Consider the following 24,792-nt stretch of genomic DNA (forward strand, 5'->3'; position numbering starts at 1 on the left):
TAGAAAGAAAATACATATAAGCTGCAAAGCATCTTCTTTTCAAATATATCTGTCATATAATGGCTCTGTGGCACCAAGACATTGCTCTCTAATCTTTTCTGAAAAGAACACTGCGAGAATGTAAATTCATAAGCCTTTGAAAATGATCCGGTCTAAGTCCATTGCCTCTTGCTCTCAGCTCTGAATGGCACTCAAGGGAGTTATGCACCTCTTATCAGAACTAAGCAGCCAGGCAAGGGGGCAGCCAGCACACACTGGAGAGGCCATGATGGTACGTGCTGGTCAAGGACATCTGACAGTTAGTGAAAGGTCTCTCACTGTGTAAAATAAATGCTGTTTCCTTCCTGGCTTCAGCAAGAGCTAATGTTTTTTGTAAGGTTCTTTTTTGGCCACAGAACAATAGGGATAGCTAAGACAGCCCTTCTGCCAAGGGAGATGTGCATTAGATTATCATAAATCCACAGATAGAAAGTGCAGTGGTCAATGAGTGTCGGCATTCTTAGATTAAATAACAGGATTTAATTGAAAAGGCGTCTCAGGAGAGGGAGAGGATTGAGACAAGACTGAGCATACATTAACATCAGCTGGACAGACAAGCATTTATGTTATGGAGGACAAGCTTAGACTTATTTTTTATTTTAAGAGTTCTTCATGTAGACAGTAGAAAAGGGTAAAAGCACATTTTATTTGTATCCAGCATGCATGGAAAGTGTCTACTAAAGCTAGGCTTCTGCTTTGGGGCAGCGGAAGTGTGTGGGGGAGATTTTGCTCTGTTACATAACTTCAATGTTGGTACAAATGTGCACTATTAAGACTAGGGACGTGCAGAACATTCCAGTCTCAGAATGTTCTGAGCTTGGAATAATCAAAATGGGCCATTTCGAGTGTTCCGAGCTCAGAGCAGAACACCCTTCAAATGAAGAGCCTGTTCCCAGCTCAGAATGAAACACCTCTTTCCAAGTTGGAACATTCCGAGCTCATTCTGTTGGAACAACCGGCTTGACTGGTTGTTCCAATGGAACATTCCGGGGCATTTGAGTTCTATTCCGAGCTCAGAACAGAACACAAATATTGTCCTGTGCACATTGCCCTAATTAAGACCATGTTCTTAGCCAGAGAGGAGAAGCTTGTGTTAAGAATGGGTGTACCACTTGTCTGTGCGCCCTGTTCCAGTTTATCAGGGAAATAAACATTATCTGATCCCCCACCAGCCCCGAAATTGTTTTGAACTGCTTTTAAGGTTTTCTGGCAGTCGGACAAGGGAAAAGAAGGTGGATTGTGATATTTGGACTTGGGAATGGAAGGGGCAAGGGATGAAAGCAGTAGCTGTAGTAGAAAGTAGTAGTAGTTTAGGTTGATCCTAGTTTTATTAATAGTCAGAAGCCATGCCAATTTAAGACCATAATTAAGGCAGTCTTATTTTGACTCAAGCTCAACAAAGCTGGGAAATTGGAACTTAATACTGATGCCTTAACAGATATTTAATGTGATCAGTAATGATGTTGTGAAGTATCACAAATTCTGCTAGCTTACAATTTGCCCTCCATACACTCTCACCTTTCCTTGGTCTTTGAGGCTCAACTAGACAGGGGGAGGATGAAGTGGCTGGCACCTGTAAAGGTGCCCCACATTGTCCATGGGGCTGCTAAATTTCTCTGAGTTTATCTCAGGCTTTTTAAAAAGGTGTAATTAAAGTGGCCTACTCCATTAAAGTCAATGGGACCTTCTTATTGCAGAAGTCAAGTGCAGTTTTCCTGTCAATCTGACAGCGGTTTATGGGCAGCAGGATACTGTCAATTGAGAGAAGTGTAAGGGAGTCACTCCCTGCCTGAGAGAGAATGTGGGGGAGAGAAAAAGATGCTGCAATCCTTGGCAGACCTATTCAGAAATAAGCCCCCACACTGCTCCTGGCTTCCCCCAAAGCCATGTCCATTCCATTTCTCCCCCTCCCTGAGAGTTCACATTCCATAAAGAATGGAATAGGCATTGCAATAGAATCCACTAGCTGTCTCCCTCCTGCCCATCTCAGTACTGGCAAATGTCAGCATTCAGGCTTCATTGTAAAACCAGCCACACGCTCTCTAACTTTGCCAGAACTTGCTAGCCATAGGCTTAGTTTCAAGTTATTAGCTCAACTGATGTCATATTTATAAGCAATTGAATTCTGAGGCTTATAATAGTGGAACTGTTTACTTTTTGCTACTCATAGGAAGTTGCCTTATACCGAGTCAGACCATTGACCCATCTAGCTCAGAATTGTCTGGCAGCTCAGAATTGGTGGCAGCTTTTTCAAAGTTGCAGGCAGGAGTCTCTCCCAGCCCTATCTTAGAGATGCCAGGGAGGAAACCTGGAACCTTCTGTACGAAGGCATGCAGGTGCATGCAGAGTGGCCCCATCCCTTAAGGGAAATATTTTATAGTGCTCACACATGTCTCCCATTCAAATGCAAACCAGGGTGGACTTTGCTTAGCAAAGGGGACAGTTCATGCTTGCTACCACAAGACCAGCTCTCCTCCTTGCCTTAACTAAAAGGGCACTCCTGTGTCCCTTTATTTGTGACTCAGTCCCACCTCATGAAAACCTTCATTGTGAAAGCTCATCAAGCATCCAAGAAAACAATCACCATCCAAAAGTTTGAAAGCATTGGTGGCTGTAAAGAACCATTTACAATTCTGTAGTCAACGTTTCTGGCTAAGTGGAACTTTTCAGGCTTCCTTAACCCAGATCAAGCAAAAGTGGGGAATAAATGATTAGAAATTCAACCAAAATTCTTCTTTTAGTGTTTCTATTTCAGGGAATACAAATACCTCTTAAAATATCATTCACAGCAAAAACAAAATAGTGGGTTTTATCCACCATTAGGCTTGCATAGTAAGCCCTCTACTTCCCACTTCAGCCTCATGAAAAGCTACAGGGGACCTTTGCAAATGATGTGGGATGCAGCCCTAGGAGCTGCAGAAAGAGCAGAATCCTCAGAGACCAGGCAAAGCCTGGTGCCTGAGGATTCCCCCTCTCCTGCAGCTCATATTAATAGGGGTGTGCACAAAAATGGTTGGCCTGGTTTGGTTCGAGTCTGGACTCAAATTGGACTGAGCATGTTTGTTCCCCCTTGAACACGCCCCAGCTTGGCTCAAAAATATGAAAGAAAAAATTAATGCTTCCCCGGCTCTGGGTCTGGGTTGTCCGATGGCCTCTAGGGGGTGCTGCCACAGATGGCCAGTGTGTATGCGCTGTGGCCTTCAAAATGGCCACCATGAGCTGGGAGGGGGCTAGAAAGGTCCCCAGCCCTGAAGAGTGGCTTTTCAAGAGGCTGCAGTACAGAGGAGGGATCAGGAAAGGATCCCTTGCGCTCGTACTAATTGTGCAAGTCAGCCTAACCAGTAACTTTATTATGAATATTCAGTGTTCACAACTGAATGTGTGAGCTTTAAGCTATACAGAACAGGATTCAAATGTGTTGTCCCTTATTTGCAATTTGTTTTAAGGTGGTAATGAAGGAAATCCTTCCTGCATAATCAGGTTAAAATTGTGTCTTTGGCAAAGTTTCTCAGGTTATGCAGAAGCATGTTCGAGCAGAAAAGCAAAACAGAGGACCTCTTTTTGGAAATAAAAAACAGCCATATTATCTCTAGCACTAATTGGAGGTCACAGGGGAGGGGACATAACTCAGTGGTAGTACATATGGCTTTCATACAGACGATACTAATATGAGTCTCTGATATCTGTGGTTGGAAGAGCTGCCAATTTTCACAGTGAAATGTGTGAGCTTTCAAACTATACAACAGGCACTTTTATAATAGTGGTTCTCTTATATTTAGCAGAGGGAAAGCAACTGGCCCTATTCAACCCCACCACAGCAGTTACTGGTGTCTAGATAAATAATTTTATTGTTAACGACAGAGTACAAACATAAAACAAATTAAAGCAAACAACTTCAAAACACCTCATATAAAATAATTAATATACAAGCACTTAAAGTTTCAAATCAGGTTTACTGCTTACATTTACATCATTTTTGTTTATCAGGTACTAAATTCTTTCAATGCTTGGCAGCAACTAAAGCAGAGCAATCTGGTAGCTCACATAAGATATTGCATCCAACAGAAGAAAGTTTACGCATTCTGCTTCAGAACCTGGAAAATAATGGCAATGTAGAATATAATGCACAACATCCTCAGTTTGCCCCTGATCGCAGAACTTGACCATTTTTAAAATAGTCAAATGCTGCCCGTATGTTTCTTAGCCAAATATAAAGTGCCAGTGATTACCTATAAAGCCCTAAATGGCTTGAGCCCAGCGTAATTAAGATATTACCTTCTCCTTCAGGACCCCCATGGCTTGTTAAGACCTTCAGGAAAGTTCCGCCTATGGCTGCTCCCAGGTTGTCCGGTGGTGACTCAGGGCCAGGCCTTTTCTATAGCTGCCCCAAGGCACTGGAACAAGCTCCCTGTTGTTGTAAAAGCTTCCAAGAGCGCTCAAGACGCATTTGTTCCATCAAGCCTTAGATCAGCTGTAAGTTGATTTTTATGGTGGTTGTTACTGTTGTTTAATTAGTGGTTGTTTAATTTTAGAAACTGTTTTAATGCTTGGTTTTAATTCTGTTTTTATCGTTTATTTTGTAAAACCGCCATGACATTTGTATGAGGTGGTATATAAATGTAATTAAATCAATTGCCCGTTGGTCTTGGAGCAAGAGAAAACAACAAGCCTGTATTCCTCACCTAAAAAAGATAGCGAACAAGGAAACATAGCAAGAAAATAAAGTAAAATAAATAAATCACCAAGAAAACAAGAGGGGAAGGAGACACTAATTAGGTTAGGGCTGGTGATTTTCTAGAGTTTGATTTCTGGCTGGGTGGATGTGTTTGTGTCTTTGACAGAAGAGTAGCCTGAGTGTGAAATTGTAAAGCACATAGAAGAACAGGCCCTGATGGTGGAGAACCAGCATGGCTTCTGCAAAGGGAAATTTGGAGTTCTTTGAGAGCGTCAACAACTGTGTGGATCAAGGTGATCTGGTTGACCTGGACTTCAAAAAAGCTTTTGACAATGTTCCTCATCAAAGACTCTTGAAAAAACTTAGTAGTCATGGAATAAAGGGACAAGTACATATGTGCATTGGAAACTGGTTGAAGGACAGGACACAGAGAGTAGGGATAAATGGAATGTTTTCACAATGGAGGGAAGTAAGAAGTGGGGTCCCCCAGAGGTCTGTACTGGGACCGGTCCTTTTTAATTTATTCATAAATTATCTAGAAGTCAGGGTAAGCAGTGAGGTGGCCAGATCTTTAGTTGACACCAAACTATTTAAGGTAGTGGAATCAAAACAGATTGTGAAGAGTTCCAAAAGGATCTCTCTGAACGGAGAGAGTGGGTGACAAAATGGCAAATGCAGTTAAATGTTGGCAAGTGATGCATATTGGGACGAAGAACCCCAACTTCAAGTATATGCTGATGGTATCTGAGCTGTCAGTGACCGACCAGGAGAGGGATCTTGGTGTGGTAGTGGACAGCTCATTGAAAGTGTCGACTCAATGTGTGGCAGCTATGAAAAAAGCCAATTCCATGCTAGGAATCATTAGGAAGGGGATTGAAAATAAAACTGCTAAGATTATAATGCCATTATACAAAATGATGGTGCGGCTACACTTAGAGTACTGTATACAATTCTGATCACCACATCTAAAGAAGGACATTGTAGAACTGGAAAAGGTGCAGAAGAGGGGAACCAAGATGATCAGGGGCCTAGTGCACTTTCCTTATGAAGCTTGGCTACAACACCTGAGGCTTTTTAGTTTAGCAAAAGACGACTGCGAGGGGACATGATAGAGGTCTATAGAATCATGCATGGTGTGGAGGAAGTAGATGGAGAGAAATTTTTCACCCTCTCACATAACACTAGAACCAGGGGTCATCCCATGGAATTGATTGCCAGGAAATTTAAGACCAACAAACGGAAGTACTTTTTCACACAATGCATAATCAACTTGTGGAATTCTCTGCCACAAGATGTGGTGACAGCCAACACTCCTGCATCCTGCTCCCTCCTCCCCGCTACAGCCTCTTGAAAAGTCACTCTTGAGGGCAAGGGACCTTTTGGAGTGATGTAGTATTATGGGTTTTATTTGTTTTTGTTTATTTATTTAACATATTTTTATACTGCCCAAAACTTAACTCTCTGGGCAGTTTACAACAAAGTAAAAACAGAAATAGTAAAACATTAGTTAAAACGAAAGAACGACAAAGAAGTTAAAATGTTAGACCAATTTTTAAAAATTTAAATAATATTTTTAAATAGTATTAAAACTACTAAATCAATATTTAATTAAAAGCCTGAGTGAACAGATGTGCCTTTAAAGACTTTTTAAAAGCTGTCTGAGATGGGGAGGCTCTTATTTCAGCAGGGAGCACCTTCCAAAGCCTCGGGGCAGCAGCGGAGAAGGCCCGTTCCCAAGTAGCCACCAGACAAGCCAGTGACAACTGCAGACGGACCTCTCCTGATGATCTTAATGGGCAGTGGGGTTCATGACGAAGAAGATGTTCTCTTACATATCCAGGTTCTAAGCTGTTTAGGGCTTCATAGGTTATAACCAGTACCTTGTGTTTTGCTCATAAACATATCGGCAGCCAGTGTAGCTCTTTCAATATGGGAGTAATATGATCTCTCCGAGATGACCCAGAGACCAACTGGCTGCGGTATTCTGGACCAACTCTAGTTTCCGGACTACATACAAGGGCAGCCCCACATAGAGAGCATTACATAGAGCGGGTTACAGGGGAGGGGGAATCTTCAGGCACAGCTTTGCCTGGTCTCTGAGGATTCTGTCCCCTCTGCAGCCCCCAGTGCTGCATCCCACATAATTAGACCATTATTATTGTAAAACAGAACAGATATAAAGAAAAATATTCTTATTAGAATAGCTAATTAGCAAAGCTGCAAATTAATTTTGGAATATGAGCTAAGTACAGCACTGATAGAAGCAAAGCTTCCTGCTGTCACTTCTTGGTCTGGATTCTCTTCTCTTAGACAAAGTTCCATCTGAATTATAAGCAGTAGAGTTTTGCAAACTGGTTGAACAAATGTGGTTTCTGAGTTTTGCAATATCTCTGTCGTTTCTCTATGCGATTCACATCTTCGTTTTTAATCATAGAAGACAGAACCCCACCAGTTATGGGTCCCTCTCATTACAGTGCTGCAGTGGTGATAAAAACCAGACCTGGTGGAATTCCTCCTTCCTTCTGCCACAGAAGCAGCTTTTTCTGTTAATACTTTATTCTCAGATTCCCACCCATGTTATGGATATGCACAAAGGAATGCCAAATGTTAGAAGACTCTTCCTCCCCTCCTTACTGTTTAGACCAGGCCTGTTCAACTCCCTGCCCCCTCAGCTGTTTTTGGACCACAATTCCCATAATCCCCAGCTATAGTGGCCAATAGCCAGGGATTATGGGGGTTGTAGGCCAACATCTGCAGGAAGGCAGAAGTTGAGCAGGCCTGGTTTATGTGCCAACCACATGCTTGTTTTAAACTTTTTCCAGTTTTAGCACTACTGCTACAAGTACTTCTTTGGAAATATTTTTTTTTAGTTATTTTCCCTTACTCATGTAGTAGAAACTGACCTCTTTGTCATTGGTTTTCAACTGTTGTGCTCACATTGTCCTTCAGATTTTAAACATTAAAATGCTTTGAATTTGTTTATTTTTGAGCTCTATTTATATGAATGAGTAAAATTAACAGTGGCATTGGGTTTTCTTGAATCCTTCTAACCTTTTGATAAATTATTGACACATTGATTGCTGCCAGGGTGAAGACTGGATCTATTCTTTCTGGAGCTTTGTTTTACTGACATATGTCAAATCAGTTCTATTTCAAACTTAAAGAATATTGATTCAGTTACCTATTTATGTCCAATTACTAAGTTGAATAGATCTTACATGTAATAAATTTGCAGAAGCCTGCAATATGTAGAAGAAAAACATTCAATTGCAGCAAGTACTTTATTGTTTATTTTATTTTATTTATCGTGTTTTTATACCACCTGATATGTAAATTTCTAGGCGGTATACAAATCCCAACATTACAATCACAGGTTAAAATACATAAAACACAATAAAAATGATATAAAACAAAATATTAAAATCCTAATTCAAAGCTTGCGAGAACAGGAAAGTCATGAGGGTCTTCCTGAAAACAAACAGAGAAGGAGATGCTCTTATTTCAGCAGGAAGCATATTCCAAAGCCCTGGGGCAGCTAAAGAGAAAGCCCGGTCCCAAGTCGCCACCAGATGAACTGGTCGCAACTGTAACCGGACCTCTCAAGAAGATCGTAAAAGGCAGGAGGGTTCATGACAAAGGAAGCACTCTCTTAAATAGCCTGGTCTCAAGCCGTTAAGGGCTTTATAGGTAATAACAAGCACTTTGTATTTCACCTGGAAACATATCGGCAACCGGTGCAGTTCTTTCAAAACCAATGTTATATGGCCCCTTTGTGTTGTCCCAGGGACCAATCTGGCTGCCGCATTCTGTACCAATTGTAGTTTTTGGATTACGTACAAAGGCAGCCCCATGTAGAGCACATAACAGTAGTCAAGTCTGGAGGTTACCAGCATATGTACCACTGTTTTAAGGTGATTCATCTCCAGAAATGGACGTAGCTGACATATCAACCAAAGCTGATAAAAAGTGCCCCTTGCCACCTCCTCAACCTGAGAAACGAGGGGGAGCTTTGGGTCCAGGAGCACTCCCAAGCTACGTACCTGATCTTTCAGGGGGAGTGTAACCCTATGTACCTGATCTTTCAGGGGGAGTGTAACCCTATCCAGAATAGGCAGATCTAAACCATCTTTCGGGTCCTGATCCCCCACAGTCAGTTCCTCTATCTTATTTGGATTCAACTTCAGTTTGCTATCCCCCATCCAGCCCATTACCACCTCCAAGCAGGCATTTAGGGAAGATATGCCATTTCCTGACATGGAGAAGTAAATCTGGGTGTCATCAGCATATTGATAACACCCAGCACCAATCCTCCTGATGATCTCTCCCAGTGGTTTCATGTAGATGTTAAAGAGCATTGGAGACAGTATGGAGCCTTGTGGAACTCCATACTTTTTCTCACTTTTCAGAGCAACAGTTTCCAAGTGACACCATCTGGAATCTACCAGAGAGGTAGGACCGGAACATCCAACCCCTCCCAGGCGGTCCAGAAGGATTCCATGTTCGATGGTATCGGAAGCTGCAGAGAGAGTCAAGAGGATCAGCAGAGTCACACTTCCTCTGTCACTAGCCAATTGGAGATAATCTTTCAGGCCGACCAAGGCAGTCTTGATCCCTTACCCCACACAAAAGCCAGTTTGAAATGGGTCTAGGTAATCTGCATCATCCAAAACTGCCTGGAGATGAGAGGCTACCACCCGCTCAAACATCTCGCCCAACCATGGAAGGTTAGAAACAGGTCTGTAATTAGCAGTCTAATAATAATAACTTTAAAATTAATAAAACTACTATTTTTAGTTGTTCTGGATTCTAGAGTTGTCAAGTAATGCCAGCTGTCATAACACTGATTGAGGAACATGAATCAGAGATGTATTCACAAATTTTTGTGGCTCGGGACATCTCCTAGTGAGACATCTGGTTAGTCCAGATACTTGTAATCGAGTTGATACAGGTATACTGTCAGTGAGCATGCATCGTGTTTTCCCACTGTGTGTGAACATATTGCATTACTGCTTTTTTTGGCAAAAGGGGCACTTTTCACTCTATATGAAGCCCTTTTATTTTCTTATATACTTGTTAGAACTGGTTCAAATCAAGCCCAATTTGATTTGAACTGATGTGGTTCAAATTGTTTGACCTTGAGCTGGACTGGCCTGCCAAAAAGTGTGTGTGTGTGTGGGGGGGGGGGGGGGCAATCAGAATTCAAACCGAACTGGGCCCAGTTTGGATAGAACCAGTGTGGCAGAGTTCGACCAGTTTGACATGCTTGCAAAAGGGGAATTCAGTAAGGCTTCTTCTTTACAAGCAAAGGGGGATCCCTAGCAACTAAAAAGGGGTTTCAGAAGATGTGGCAGGGGGTGGGAGGTCACCTTACACGTGCAGCAGTGGCTCCACAACAGTGGCTCCTCTAGACCCCACCGGCGTGGGCCCAGTTTGGACCTCTCTGCTTGTGTGGGGACTGGGGAAGTCACAGAAATGGCTTCTGCACATGTGTAGAACTCAGCCACCACTGAACTTGGCCCCCACTGGCCTGCACTGATTAGGGGAAGTGCCAGCAGGGCCTAGAATAGCCGCCACCACTGCAGGTGTAAGGTGACTTCCCACCCGCTCCCTGCCACTCTTTTGAAACCCCTCTTACAACTAAATTCCCCTAGGGAATTCCCCTTTGCTTGTGAAGGGGAACCTTACTGGTTTGAGTGTACAAACTGAACTGCCCCGCCGGTTCTAACAAACTGGTTTGTGGACTGCCGGTTCAGTTCAAATTTGAACTGAGCCACCCAGAAGAGTTCCGTGCACACCTTTATTTGTTGTGAAGTAGGTAGCTACAACAAGGATCCATCCCCAAACGTTGCAACTAATAAATTCAGGGTCAGCAATGGTAAATAGCTAAGGAGAAGGCAGGGGATAAAAACATTTTTTCTTCTTTGTTTAAATTTTGGAGGTTCTATCTAACTTGTCCAAGGTCTTATGTTGTGCCTAAAAGATCTTGTGCTTAAAAGAATAGAACCAAGAAGAAAAAATTAAAGCCAAGAAAACAATAAAGAATCTTACAAAAATAAGTTTCTATGTCAAGTATGCTGCACTCCCAAACAAGGTGTAACAACCGTTTAAGAAATGCTTAGGCTCCGGCTCAAAATTTGGAAAAATGAGTACATCAGCCACTGGTAGCTTTTTGCATGCCTCTGTTAACTCAATATAGCAGCATAGGAAGCTGCCTTATACCATGTTAAGAATTTAAAATTATTATTTATGCAGATGATATACCTTAACCATAACAGACCGTATTGACTCTGTAAGGGTACAATACAGTATTGACTCTGTAAGGGTTCCATACAGAAGAAGAGCTTTGTAATGAAGGTTCGGTAGTTTGGCTTAAGATAAACAAAGACAAGACAGAATAGTTTACATATTCCGCATCAAACAAGGAGATAGATAAGAGATATATGTATTCATATTTATATACCACCTAATATATTTATGTTTCCAGATGGTTTACGTAAAAATTTAAAATAGAACAAAGTTAAAACCAAACAACGATTAAAACCATTAGAAAGTTTTACTGTATTGTCCCTGGAAGGCAATAAGAAAGGGAAAGAGGACAGAGATGGGGCAATTGCAAGAATATTGAGAAAAGCAAACAACTAGTGTGGGGAGAGGAAGTACAGAGCTGGAAGAGGACAAGCAATGTCCCAGAACAGGGACAGTGGGGGGATGGCAGCAAACCACAGCTGTTCAGCTAAAGTGATGCCTGTGTAGGGAAGGGGTACCTGCGCTCATCCCCGCATGGTCCAGTCTCCTGATAGGGAGGCCTGGGCCTTCCTCTCCACTGCTCAGGAAAAATGGGTAGGGAAGGAGGGACAGTTTGCGGGGAGGGGGCTGATTCAGAGGTCAGCAGACTTGTGTCTCTCAGTAGCCAAGATAATGGCAGGTAACTACAAATTCCTTGCATATTACCAGCCCTGGAGACCCCAGTAAAAAATGGATGGAAGGGACAAAGTGCATTTATGGGTGGGAGAGCTGTGCCTCATGTATTATATTTCTGAAATAAAAATGGGGGAGGGGCAAACTACTGGGGGGTTTCCCCCCTTGCCCACCCTCCCTCCCCGGAGCTGCCCTTCCCTGAGGGCCTGGAGCAGGTGCTTTGATATCCCCCATTGTTTGTTCAACATGAGAATATCAGTGCTACCTATTTGCAGCAGCCAGGACAGGCGACTGTGAACATAGGAAACTGCCATTTACTGAGTCAGACCATTGGTCTATCTAGCTCAGTATTGTCTTCACAGACTGGCAGTGGCTTCTCCAAGGTTGCAGGCAGGAATCTCTCTCAGCCCTATAGGTTCTGCAGTCTGAATGAATATGGTCTCGGCTATTCCCTCACTGAGGGGGGAAAAAGCTCTTTGACCCATCCTGTAACGATAGAAGAGGTCAGAGCAGTTATCTCAGTGGAAAAGAACACATCGGCCCCGGGGCCTGATGGTCTGACATGGCCTTTCTATAAGATTTACGCAGACCAGCTACTACCAGTTTTAGTAAAATTATTTAATTTTGTCTTAGACAATGGGCGTTTAAATAGGTCCTTTGGGGACGGCCTCTTAATTCCCCCCCCCAAGAAAGCTGACACCACATTACCACAAAATTGGAGACCGATAACCCTCACAAATATCGATTACAGAATATTTGCCAAAATCCTAAATAATAGATTGGCGAAAGTGGCCCCTAAATTGGTTCACAGCTTGCAGACAAGCGCTATCTCGGGAAGAAAGATGACAGACTCATTGTGTCTGCTGAGAGAACTTTTTTACTCTATACAGAATGAAAGTTGGAAAGGTCACCTCCTCTTATTGGATCAAGTTAAGGCCTTTGACAAAGTGAACCACAATTATCTGTGGACATTGTTGAAAGCTAAAGGTATACCACCCCTATTTGTGACTTGGATACAGCTGCTCTATACGAATGCAAAGGTGACACCACAGATTAATGGATGGCGGGGCGACCCGATCACTTTGCATTCGGGTATCCGCCAAGGATGCCCACTGAGCCCATTACTTTATGTTTTGGCCCTGGATCCTATCCTGATCAGGATTCAGAGAGAACCCCATCTGCAAGGACTCTCGGTCTCTATCCCCCCGCCCTGCGAGACCTTCCCGGGAGGGAGGAGGAGGGAGAGTGATGGGATTGCCGAACCACCTGTCCACTCAGAACCGCATTCTGAGTTTAAGGTAAAATTTGTAGCTCATGCCGATGATGTTACATTACTGTTATCAAATGAAAATGAAATCTCTGTAATACTAGACCTCTTCTGGGAGTATGGCAAGATCTCGGGCTCAGAATTATATGCTGACAAAAGCGTATTTGTTAAAATGGACCCCGGACGCCAGCAACTCTTGTGCCTACCCATCTCTGAATGTAAAAGCAAAGGGGCCCCAGAGTCCAAACTGAAGTGGGTAGAGATAGTAAACATTTTGCGGATTGAATATGGGATTAAGGAAAAAGCCTGGGGGGGAAATTGGACAGATTGGGAAGAAAAAGTAATGCTTAAAATCACTATGTGGAAAAAATGGAGCCTCGCCATGTACCAGAAAGCAGTTTACATCCGGACTTACCTGATACCCCCGGTGCATAACCTGGGGGTAGTCTATCCTCCCCCGCTCGATCTCCTTCGGAGAGTTGAAAGCCAGATCTTCCGTCTAGTATGGCACACAGTGTCCTTCCCTTTGGCCCGTGTGGTAGCATTTAAGGAGGTTGAGCGGGGAGGCCTAGCCCTACCTGCCCTGCAACCCTATTTTGTAACTGAATTCATGTCCTACAATTTTGGAAACTGGATTTTCGTGAATGTCCATGATATGTCCAACCTCCTGCAAAAAACCTGGGTTTCGCTTTTCCCTCTGCGTTGGCGCAAGTCAGCATGGGGCATAGCATGGTGGGGGAAAGGATCTTTCAATGGCAATATCACACAAGTATTAAAAGAGAACACCCAGACTACTTGAGAGATTTGTTATTCACACTTAAAAAATGGAAGGTTGAACCAGATCTATTTAAAGGATCCTCCTCAGTTAAGCAGCTAAGGAAAACAATTTATGGAGAGATTCTAGAAGTGGGTTTCTTAAAACCTGATTTAGAACGTAAACGCTACAAACACCTCACTTCACAGTACTTGTTGTAACCCGATCACCCTATTGCTCTCTTTAAGGAGAAAAAAGTCCCTTTCCATTTATGGGAAACAAGGTGGCGCTTATACCATCAAGTACTACCACTTAATGCGGCTAAGCCATGGCTCCCAGAGGACCAGCAAGAGTGCCCTAAAATCACCTGCAAACAGAAAGCTAGTGAGCTAGGCAAAACATTCAGGGAAACCCACTCACATTTCTTAAAAGAGTGTGTGGTAGCCAAAAGAGTGTGGCAGGGAGTAAGCAAGCTGTTAAAGTGGCCTGATTTGGAAAAACAGACTTGGGAAGAACTAACCTCGGGTTTGAGCGATAGAACCTCCTTTCGAGGTCCCAGAAAGAAACCTTCAAGGAAACGGGATGGAACGGGTGCCCTCATACTAGGGAACTGGAACTTTCCCCTTCTTGTAATCAGGTTAGTAAACCTGTATGTCATTTATGCAATGCTCCTGCATAGGAATAGGGAGGGAAGATGCGACCAAGAGGTTCATGCTGATGAGACAGTAAATCTCTTCTGGAAAAGTTTGTATGGTTATGTGCAAAAAGACAAGAGTATCTCTTCTAAACAGCAATGGGACAAATTGTGGAAATGGACGTCGGCCGTAACCCCCCCGATTACCTGATGTGCCTTGTAATCCCCCACCCCCGAGTTACAGTACTACCTGCATATACTTCATAATCTTGTGTGTTTCCAAATCCTTGTGTGTAAATCTTTGTAGATATATCATGTTACAACAACCACTTTGTATATAACTGTGCTTTGGCATCGTACTGTATGCTTTGGTAGTTTGTTGGTTCAATAAAAAAATCTTGTCCTATAAAAAATAAATAAATCTTGTCCTATCTTGGAGAAGCCAGGGAGGGAACTTAAAACCATCTGCTCTTCCCAGTGCGGCTTCATCCCCTGAGGGGAATATCTTGCAGTGCTCACACATCAAGTCTCCCATTCAGATGCAACCAGGGCAGACCCTGCTTAGCTAAGGGGACAAGTCATGCTTGCTACCACAAGACCAGCTCTCCTCCCATGACTGTGGGGTGGGATATGCTGAAAGACTCATCCTTCTTCTTTCTCCCAAAGCAGTATCAACATAGTAAGCAGTATTGTAGTGATTTAATGAATGACCTGTGCAAATATCCTCTAAGGAATGTGATAAATCTTTTGTTCTTGACAATGTAAGTGCAGCTTTCTAGGTGCTTATGGAAAAGCAGTTCAAGCTTCATTCTGTTACTGTAGATTTTTCCAGGCCTTACAGTTAGTTGGTGTGAAGAGAGATATCACCAAAGGGGGTCAGGTTTATAAACAGATTATAAAATTCACTGCATACAAAAGGAGTGGTGTGTAGAGAACATGATCAGATTGGATTGGATTGTTCCTAAACAAGTTGGTCTATGAAGAATTATTCTTTTAAAACTTTCAGTGAATTAAAGTCTTGTATGATTTATTTATCTGATTCCCAGAGTACCACAGTGAGGTAAATAACTGTGAAATGTTATGGATTTCAAACTGGATGTCAGAGGAGAGCTGTAGGAAACTTAATACTTGAAAATGATTTAGTATATTTATATCTGCCATCTTGCTTCAACACATTTTAACTCCTCTATTTTGGTACAGATAGCATGCCTACACATTCTGGTGATAACCCAGCAGATTGGTGGAAAGAACTAATGTGTGCAGTAACTCCCTTTTAATAAACTAATACATCCAAGGAAAGGCATGAAACACTTAAGCACCTGGATTTATTTTCCATGTTTTTTAGCACTTTGTTTATTTTGGTAATCCAGTTATTTAGATATGTATTTATTTAGGGATATAGTTAGACTTTGAACCATTTGTTCTTAAAATGCTCTGAATTGTCTTTAAAAAAAAAAAAAGATTTTCCTGTGCACTGCTGCTGTTTTGGGGGGAAGCAAACCACAACAGATTCTGCTATATTGAGTTGCTTGTGGTAAAAAGATATACATGTCTGAAAGTGGCATTTATTAAAATGCCCATAATAAAATTGTTAGTTACAGATGGAAACCAAGAACATTCCAGAGAAAGGTATGAACAGGTGCAGAGAATATTTGTTGTTATACAAGCACATTATATAAATTGAGATAATTGCTGTATTCTAATTAATTCTGTTGCTCCATTGGAAGTGGGAAGTAAAGTTAGCAATTTGGTAATGAAGCAACTTGGCAAAAAGCAAGTTAGCACACAGGTGCACTTGACTATAGGAAAATATAGGTGTGGTGCTTGAGTGGATTGATATCAGGGATGTGTAAATTGATTCAGGTAAAAATCAATTTGTACACAAATATAGCTGATTCGGGTGATTTGGAGACAAAACAAATCACCCCTGTGGTCCATTGGCTAGATTCGGGTACAAATCGAATCACGCCTGATTCGATTCAAATAGATCTGAGATTTGGATTCCTCCTATTAATTCCCCCAGGTTCCCAGCTTTCATTAAAAAAAAAAAAAAAAAAGCTAAGCTTTAGCCCTTGTAGAAGTGGAATTATGGAGCAAAATGTATGGTCACTATTTTTCAAGTGTTTGGATTCTTTGGTGTGTAATAACTTTCCCTCAATGAATCCCTATGAGCATTCATTTACACATCTTCATTTCTTCTATTCATTTTGACTGTCTTTTCGACAGTGCCAACTGTCAACTGTCATGTGCCAACTACACCCCACTCCCACCTGCAAGGCAGTGGAGTACTACTCAGTTTATGTTCTAGGATTTTTTTTCAGGTGTTTAGGCTCTTTGGTGTCTAATAACCTTTCCTCATAATGAATCCCTATGAGGATTCATTACAAACCAAAGAGTCTAAACACCACAAAAATTCCTAAAATGCCAACAGAGTACCCAGTGGCTTGTGGGTTACAGGGTAGTTGGAACATGGGATGCCACTAATTCCCCACCCCCACCTACAAAGCAGTGGGGTCAAAATGAACAGAAGAAATGAAGGTATGTAATGAAGACACCAAAGAATCTAAACACTTCAAAAATACCTAAAAAAAATAAACTGAGTACCCCTGTGTGTGTGTGTGTGTGTGTGTGTGTGTGTATGTGTGTGGCGGTGGGGGGGGGGGTAGTTGACACATGGCAGTTGACAGTTGGCACTGTCCAGTGATATCAAAATGAACAGAAGAAATGAAGGTGTGCAATGAATCCTCATAGGGATTCATTATGAGGAAACGTTATTATACACCAAAGAATCCAAATACTTGAAAAATAATGATTGCACATTTTGCTCCATAACTCCACTTCTACAAGGGCTAGAGCTTAGCATCCCCCCCTTCTTTTAAGAAAGCTGGGGATCTGTTTTAGGGTTAGGATATGGGAACTTCAAATCCCCGTTGTTTCCTATGGCGGAAATGTTCAAAATCAGTAAAAACTAAAAAATAATAATTAAAAGTCAACCAAGTACCCCACTACCTCGAAATGTGGGTGGTAGGTAGCACCCATGGGGACCTACCCACCAACCAAATTTTGTGCCCCTAGGACTTTGTTAAGTGGTCCAAATTGGTCCGAATCAAATCAAAGCAAATACTAATTGAATCTGGGTTGATTTGGAGGGGGTAGATTTGGACACAAAACAAATCAGGGGTGATTTGTTTGGGGCACAAATTTGATTTAAAAAATCAATTTGTGCACATCCCTAATTGTTATGGCTGTATTCATTCGTTTTTCAATAAGCCAGCATCATGGTGGTGCTTGTATATTAGCAGAAGGGTTGGATTAACTATGGAATTAAGTGTGTTTATGGAGTAGGGCCCCAGTCATGTTGGGGCTGCTGCTCTAGCTTAATTATCCAAACACACTTCTATCTTGTGATTGCTTCATAACATGTGGCAATTTGCTTATTATAGAGCATAAGAGACCATGCTCTTGTTTTCAGAAAACTGAAAATGCCTAATAGTTTGAAATCAACACCTGTGTATTGGACAGCAGCACGGATCTAGAATGTCTCGGTTTCCATTGTTCTTGAAATACAGCTAAACAGATAGTCATATTAAGTCTAATTTTCTCGTATTTATGCTTTGTTTTTGTGTATGCTGAGGTACAAATGAGAGACCAGACAGACTTTCCAGATATTATAGTATAACTCTATTATCTCCTGACTGAAAGCCAATGACGCCCAACAACACTTTGCGGCTGTGTTAACTTAAACTGCGACCCTCCATACAACACAGCAAATTGCTCTTGAATTGGGAGAGAAACTTGGCATTTTTAAGATATGGCAGTGGAGTGGGCTGTTTCTAAAAGGAAAAAACCCATTGGCCCAGCCTAGGCATGCCCAAAGCAACATTTTTAAGCATGCCAAAAGAAGCTTTTGGGATCCTACTACTTGCCTTGAGACATGTTGTTGTTGTTGTTGTTGTTAAATAATAAATGCCTCACATTTATGTTGCTGAGGAAAAAGGATTAGTGTTAGAACGTAGTCAGTCAATACAAGTTATCTTAGGGAAAGTTGGTACAGCTGAAAGGAACCCTTACTTGTTGAGAGGTACAAATGGGGTAGTATGTTTTCAGGTAGGAGTGGGATGCTGAGAAATAGGGATGTTGGGCAGCTAATAAGGATGAACAAAAGTCATTTCCGTTTGTGACTAGGATGTGGACAAGCTGCTTCGGGCTGTACATCCTACCACCTGTTCTCTTTACCGTTGCCCAATTTGGCTCAATTCAACTGCCAAAATGAATCAGAGAAGGTCTCGTATGTATTATAAATGCTTCTCTGGACAGGATGTATGTATTATAAATGCTTCTAGGATGTATGTATTATAAATGCTCGTACGTATTATAAATGCTTCTAGGACAGGATGCCTACTTGCCTTAAGGAGGCTATTATTAGACCTTACTTGAACCCTCTGTACTGGATCCCTCAGAGTTAGACAATTATAGACCTGTCTCCAATCTTCCATGGTTAGGCAAGGTGATTGAGAGGATGGTGGCCTCTCAGTTCCAGGTTGTCTTGGAGGAAACAGATTATCTACACCCCTGTCAAACTGATTTTCAGGTGGTCTGTGGGGTAGAGACTACCTTGGTCTTCCTGATGGATGATCTCCAATTGGGTATTGACAGAGGGAGTGTGACTCTGTTGATCCTTTTGAATCTCTTGGCAGCTTTTGATACCATTGACCATAGTATCCTTCTGGGTTGCCTGAGGGAGTTGGGATTGGGTGGCACTGTTTTACAGTGGTTCTGTTCCTATCTCTCTGGCGGATTCCAGTTGTCGCTTGGAGAATGTTGCTCTGCAAAGCGAGAACTGAAGTATGGAGTTCCACAAGGTTCCATACTGTCTCCAATGCTTTTTAACTTCTACAGTACATGAAATGGCCGGGATAGATCATCAGGTGATGGCATAACTTGTCTAAATGGCTGTCTGGAGTCAGTATTAGGCTGGATGAGGGATAACAAACTAAAATTGAATCCAAATAAGACAGAGGTACTGACTGGAGGGTGGGGTTCAGAATACGAGTGATGGTTGGGAGCTGCCTGTTCTAGATGGGGTTACACTCCCCCAGAAAGAACTACGTAGCTTGGGAGTTTTCCAGGACCCAAAACTCTCCAGTCTCTCAAGTTGAGAGAATGGCCAGGAATCATTTTATCAGCTTTGGCTGATAACGTCAGCTGTGCCCATTTCTGGGAGGAAATTACCTTAAAACAGTGGTACATATGCTGGTAACCTTCACTCTTGACTACTGGAATGTGCTCTACTGGGAAACTGCCTTCATCTGGGCTTATGTCAAGCATGGTTATATAGTTGGGCTTTATTATTTGCTTAGTCACCTCTGCACCCTTCCTACAGAGGCACTGGATACAACTTTCCTGTAGTCAGGATACTACAGTTGGTGCAGAATGCAGTAGCCAGATTGGTTTCTGGGTTAACTCGAAGAGACCATATAACACTGATTATAAAAGAACTGCACTGGCTGCCGATATGTTTCTGAGTGAAATACAAAGTGTTGGTTATTACCTTTAAAGCTCTGAATGGCTTGGGTCCAGGGTATTTACGAGAGCACTTCCTTTGTTATGATTCCTCCCGCCTATTAAGATCAACTGTGGAGGACCGGTTTCAGCTACCACTGGCTCATTTGGTGGCTGCAAGGGATCGGGCCTTCTCTGTGGCTGCTCCAGGGCTCTGGAATGCACTCCCTGTTAAAATCAGAGGTTCTCCGTCTGACTGGAATGTTTTTTAAAAGGTGCACCTGTTTTCTCAGGCTTTTAATTAATTTTAATTAGTTTTATGTTGTCATTTTTTCAATCATTTATCCTTTTAATGTTGTATTTTAACTTATGTGCACCACCAGGGGTGCACATGTCAAGTGATATAGAAATTAAATACATACATACTTCCAGAGAAGAAGCAAAATATCTGAGGGAAGGATATATTGAAGAAAAAAGAAGAGGGAGTGCTGAGTTTTATAACTGATGTAAAATTATCAGACTGATCTTTCACTACAGTTACCAATACTGTACATTCAGACAATCATGCAGCAAATTTTGTTGGTTTCAGGATAGTAGAACAGGTAGAATAAACAAGGTGGTTTTATATTTTGAGCTGGTGGTAAGGCTGATAATGCAATTGGCTCTGAGCCATTGTGTACCTTTCCCGTTCATTTCCCTAGTTTCAACTGATCACCATCTTGCTTGGTGTTTTTTGTTGTTGTACAGGATTCTCTATACTGTAGTGATTCTACAACTGAGTATGTGGTGCAAAAAGCATTAGTGTGTCAGGCTTAAAAACTGTAGTGTCTGACATGTTATTCCTCTGCCATAAGCAAATGCATTTGGACATAATCATAGGCAATCTTGCCTTGAGTTAGAATGTTGTTCACTTGTAACTGGGAACTTTTAGGTATTAGTGACTACAAAGTACCATTCATTCTTTTCCAGTAGTGGCAGTTTTGCAGTTCCGTTTTTAAGGACTTAAACTTACAGATGTGCATCTTTCATTCAAAAAACAACAACACCTGAAAAGTTAACAAAGACAAGCTCACGTGTATAATCAGAGCAAAGGAGGTGGACTGCTTGCATCAGACAATTATTAATGTCAACATCAGGCCACATTTATATTTTCCAATTAAATGAAATGCATTAACTTTGTCATGTGATTAAATATATTAAATATTTGCTCTTGATACATATTGGAATTGAGGTTTATAGTTCAGTAGACCCTGCAACTCCTCCTTGCTCAACAGATTCAACAATATGGTGGCTTCCAAATTAAAAGTGTATTATTTATTTTAGTTTTTCACAGGATTAAAAACAATAGGTTTAACTGCAGCAGGAGTGGTTTTGATTAAATGTTTAGGAAAACTTAATTATGTTACTGCAAAACCCTTATCATTTCAATGAGACTTGTACAGGAGAAATCACAGAAAGTTGAATTATATTACTATGGGATATATATTCCATGAGAATGGAATGGAAATCTGTAATACCAGGATTCTTGAAGATTGCTTTAAAATTAAGAAAGGCATCCAGACCAGCACTTCTATGTGTGTACATGGATCCTTTTCCTGGAAGCTTTTCCTTCCTGTGAAAGGTGCAGTCCCCCTTTAGAGAACTTAAGGAGATGGTTGTGAAAATGGAAGTGTTCACTCATTCAGAATGAGGACAGGAAATATTGCCCTTTGTGACAAGCCTCACATATCCATATCTAATTAGATATGTCATTAAGATAATCCATTATATGATTGGCTGGGATAAGGGAGAAGATACTGAAGGAGCAGGAGATAAAAATGGCAAATAGGGGGAAACATGCCTGTGAAAAACACATCCCCCCCCGCAAAAGAAAAGAAAAGATACATTTAAGCATATATTTTGCAGCTCTCCAGATCAGTGTTCCCTCTAACAGGGGTTCCCAGAGGCTGTTGACTACAACTCCCATAATCCCCAAGCAAAAGCCATTGTAGCTGTGGATTCTGAGAATTGTAGTCAGCGACATCTGGGGATCTCTGTTGGAGGGAACACTGCTCCAGATCTCTTTGCTCTGAAAAGAGTTGCAAGCAAAAATTCGATCCAGGCCTATTGTAGCTGTATTTTAATTGTAGTTCTATCCATCACGGTTGCTGGATCATATTTCCGGATTTACTCTTTCTGTCTCCAGAAAGCTTGCTTTTTTCTTCAGACATGTTGCAGTTGACTCTCATGCCCTTAAACTCATACACATTCCCATAAACTCAGCTTTGTGTTCTTTATTGTCCTGAAATAAGTGGTGTGTAGAAGAGTGGGGAGAATCTTCTGACAGGTTCATGAAATAACTGTGATGGGAGATCATGAAGTAGCCAGGATTAGTTTCTGTAAAAAGACATTGGTCTAAGAAATACTTGCCTCAACCCACCCACCCCCAGATCTTGAACTTTCATAATGACTTCTTAGAAAATTAAGGTACTTGAGAAGTATGTAATTATTGTTTATATAGCTAATGTGTTGCTTTATCTGATCATCCAACAGAAAGGAGAGCCCTATTGCGCCATTCTTTCCCTTGAGACCACGGAGCAATTGACTTTTGAGATACCCCTGAATGACTCTGGTTCTGCTGGACTTGGTGTGAGCTTAAAGGGCAATAAAGCTCGAGAGACTGGGGCTGACCTTGGAATTTTCATCAAATCCATCATCCATGGAGGTGCTGCCTATAAGGTATGTAAACTATTTTTAAAATAATGCTTTTTCCAAAAGAATATTCTAACTCTTGATTGTGAACCTGCTGCCAGGTCTGCATGCACAAGAGATGTCCAGGTGTTCAGAAACATAACAATTTCCAAGTTGGGGTCAGACAGAAGATCCATCTAGTCCAGCACTGTAAAGATCCATCTAGTTCTGTATTACCTGCCTTACAGACACACACAATGGCTAATAACATAACCTGAAGAAAATAACAATTGAAGGTTAATGGAAACCACAATAGCTGATTCTTTCCATAGCTCATTCTTTCCAATAGCTTCCAGTGTGGCTTGCTCATGTGAGCTGCCAAACTTTTTATATGTATATGTGTTATTTTCCTCTCTCACACACAAACAGTGTTTTTTAAAAACCATTTCAGTAGCTCATGTAATTCTGCCATGCTAGGAATTGCTCCTGGAGAACCACTGGAAGAAAGTTGCAAGTGTCTTTATAGAATAGATTCAGCATTATTGCCATTCTCACTATGCTCACATGAAGCTTCTGCCTCTGTTTTGCTGACTTGAAACATCATCCTTCCCTCACCTCACCACTGCTCCAGAGTTTCCAGCAAATGTACCAAACACTGGTTCTTTCTAACCTCAGGTAGCTCTATAATTAAATGCCCTATTGAATTTGTATTTGAAAGTTAAACTTGTTGCTAAGGAAGCACTTCTTTCTCCACACACCCTATTTTCCTGATTTGTAGGAAATTGGGTGGGGTATTGAAATACAAAGGGTGCTTACATAAATGGGCTCTTAAAGATTCAATCTGTGGAGCTGGAGAAGGTAAACTACCTGCAACTGTGATAAACTCAGAAGGCAAGATGTGGAACCAGCGAAAAATAGCAGATGATTCAACTGTTTGTCATCTTAAGACAATTTAATGCTGTAGTACAATTCTGGCTTGTTCTGAACCAGGATTGGAAGCTGAATCCTTAAACTCTCACATGGGCAGGAGAAGAGGGAGCATGTGCTCCTGCAGTTTTGGGACATGGAATACAGCCAGGGTATAATCCTGCCTCTGCGCTGCAGCTGAATCAAGACATGGAGTTAGACGCAATGTTCTGTCTGTACTGTAAAAACTTCTTGGGACATCTGTTCAGAATGTATTTATTTTACATGAATATTATGAATGCTATATTTTCTTGGTTTAAAAAATTACATTACATTCTATGTAAACTTAAACAATAAAAAACATTTAGGAAAGGAGGACAAATACAGCCTTTAGTATAACTTTAAAAAGATGTCTGCCTTACTTTACAAGCAGTTGCTTTATTTCTTTTTAACTGAGAAAAAGGAAGAACTCAGAGTACTAATAACATATGAAGAATATTAAAAATATATCCATAACAATATAATATATTCATAACAATATTCATAAAGATAATAACCATGAGAATACTAATATACAGAAGGCACATGAAGAGAGACACACAGAGAGAATATTAAATGGGAACCATACAACTTGCATGAGAAAAATGAATTATATAATGTTGAATAAGAACCAGAACATGTTGTTCATTTGTTTGTATGTTTATGTGACCCCCCGAAGGTCTGAAAATAGCTATTTTTTCACGTTTAAAAAACCGATTTCAGCACTTTGCGGGGGCATTGCTTGAATGCATGGGACCCACAGTGGTTTAAGTATCCGTGGTACTAACTGAGAACAGAACCCCCACAACTACAGAAGTATTTCACACTCTTTTTGTTCAAGCCCTGCTTCTCCGCTGCATTCACCACTGAATACCATTAACTCTACCCAACTGGTTATCTGTTAATTGCTCTCTCAGTCCATTAACATTCAGCTCCATGGGGTTACATTGGGGTAGCTTTTGGGGGAAAGGGGTTGCCCCTTTAGGTTTTTTCTTCAGATTCTGTGAAATCGATGTTCCTGTGAGTTACCTGAAATCTTCCAGTTCCTCCCACTCGCCTCCTGCTCCAGTTATGTGTCAATAAGGAGAACATTTCCAGCTCTTTTGGAAATAGATATAAGATTTTTTTTTAATATCACCCTTTAAAAATAGTTTTAGAGATGCTATTTTAAAAGCAGTTATGTGTAAATTATTTTTGTTTCTATGAAATTCACTTGTAGCATGTGAAAAGTACATTACAAAGTTACAGTTTTTGAAAACACTCACATTTTTAGAATGATGTCCTTGAATGTTCACATTTTAATTAAGGAAGTCACACTCTGCTTTATGTGGCAAGCTCTGTGTAGTCTTAACTGTGAGGCCTCTATGGCTCCTCTATAACAACATGCT

At 41.3% G+C, this 24,792-nt stretch overlaps 1 protein-coding gene across 6 annotated transcripts in view; it reads left to right on the forward strand.

Moving 5' to 3' along the window:
• The window catches only part of PARD3B (par-3 family cell polarity regulator beta), a 734,574-nt gene that overhangs the window by 298,078 nt on the left and 411,704 nt on the right, over window positions 1–24,792 (forward strand). For 4 of the 6 annotated variants that reach the window (XM_053281579.1, XM_053281561.1, XM_053281583.1 and 1 more), the window contains 2 exons: window positions 4,327–4,512; window positions 22,322–22,507. In XM_053281579.1, coding sequence (XP_053137554.1) covers window positions 4,327–4,512; window positions 22,322–22,507 — 372 coding nt within the window. The remainder of the gene's footprint in view (window positions 1–4,326; window positions 4,513–22,321; window positions 22,508–24,792) is intronic. The other 2 variants (XM_053281603.1, XM_053281570.1) reach the window with 1 other exon arrangement.

Source organism: Hemicordylus capensis, chromosome 1 (assembly GCF_027244095.1).
Source record: "Hemicordylus capensis ecotype Gifberg chromosome 1, rHemCap1.1.pri, whole genome shotgun sequence".
Lineage (NCBI taxonomy): Eukaryota > Metazoa > Chordata > Lepidosauria > Squamata > Cordylidae > Hemicordylus > Hemicordylus capensis.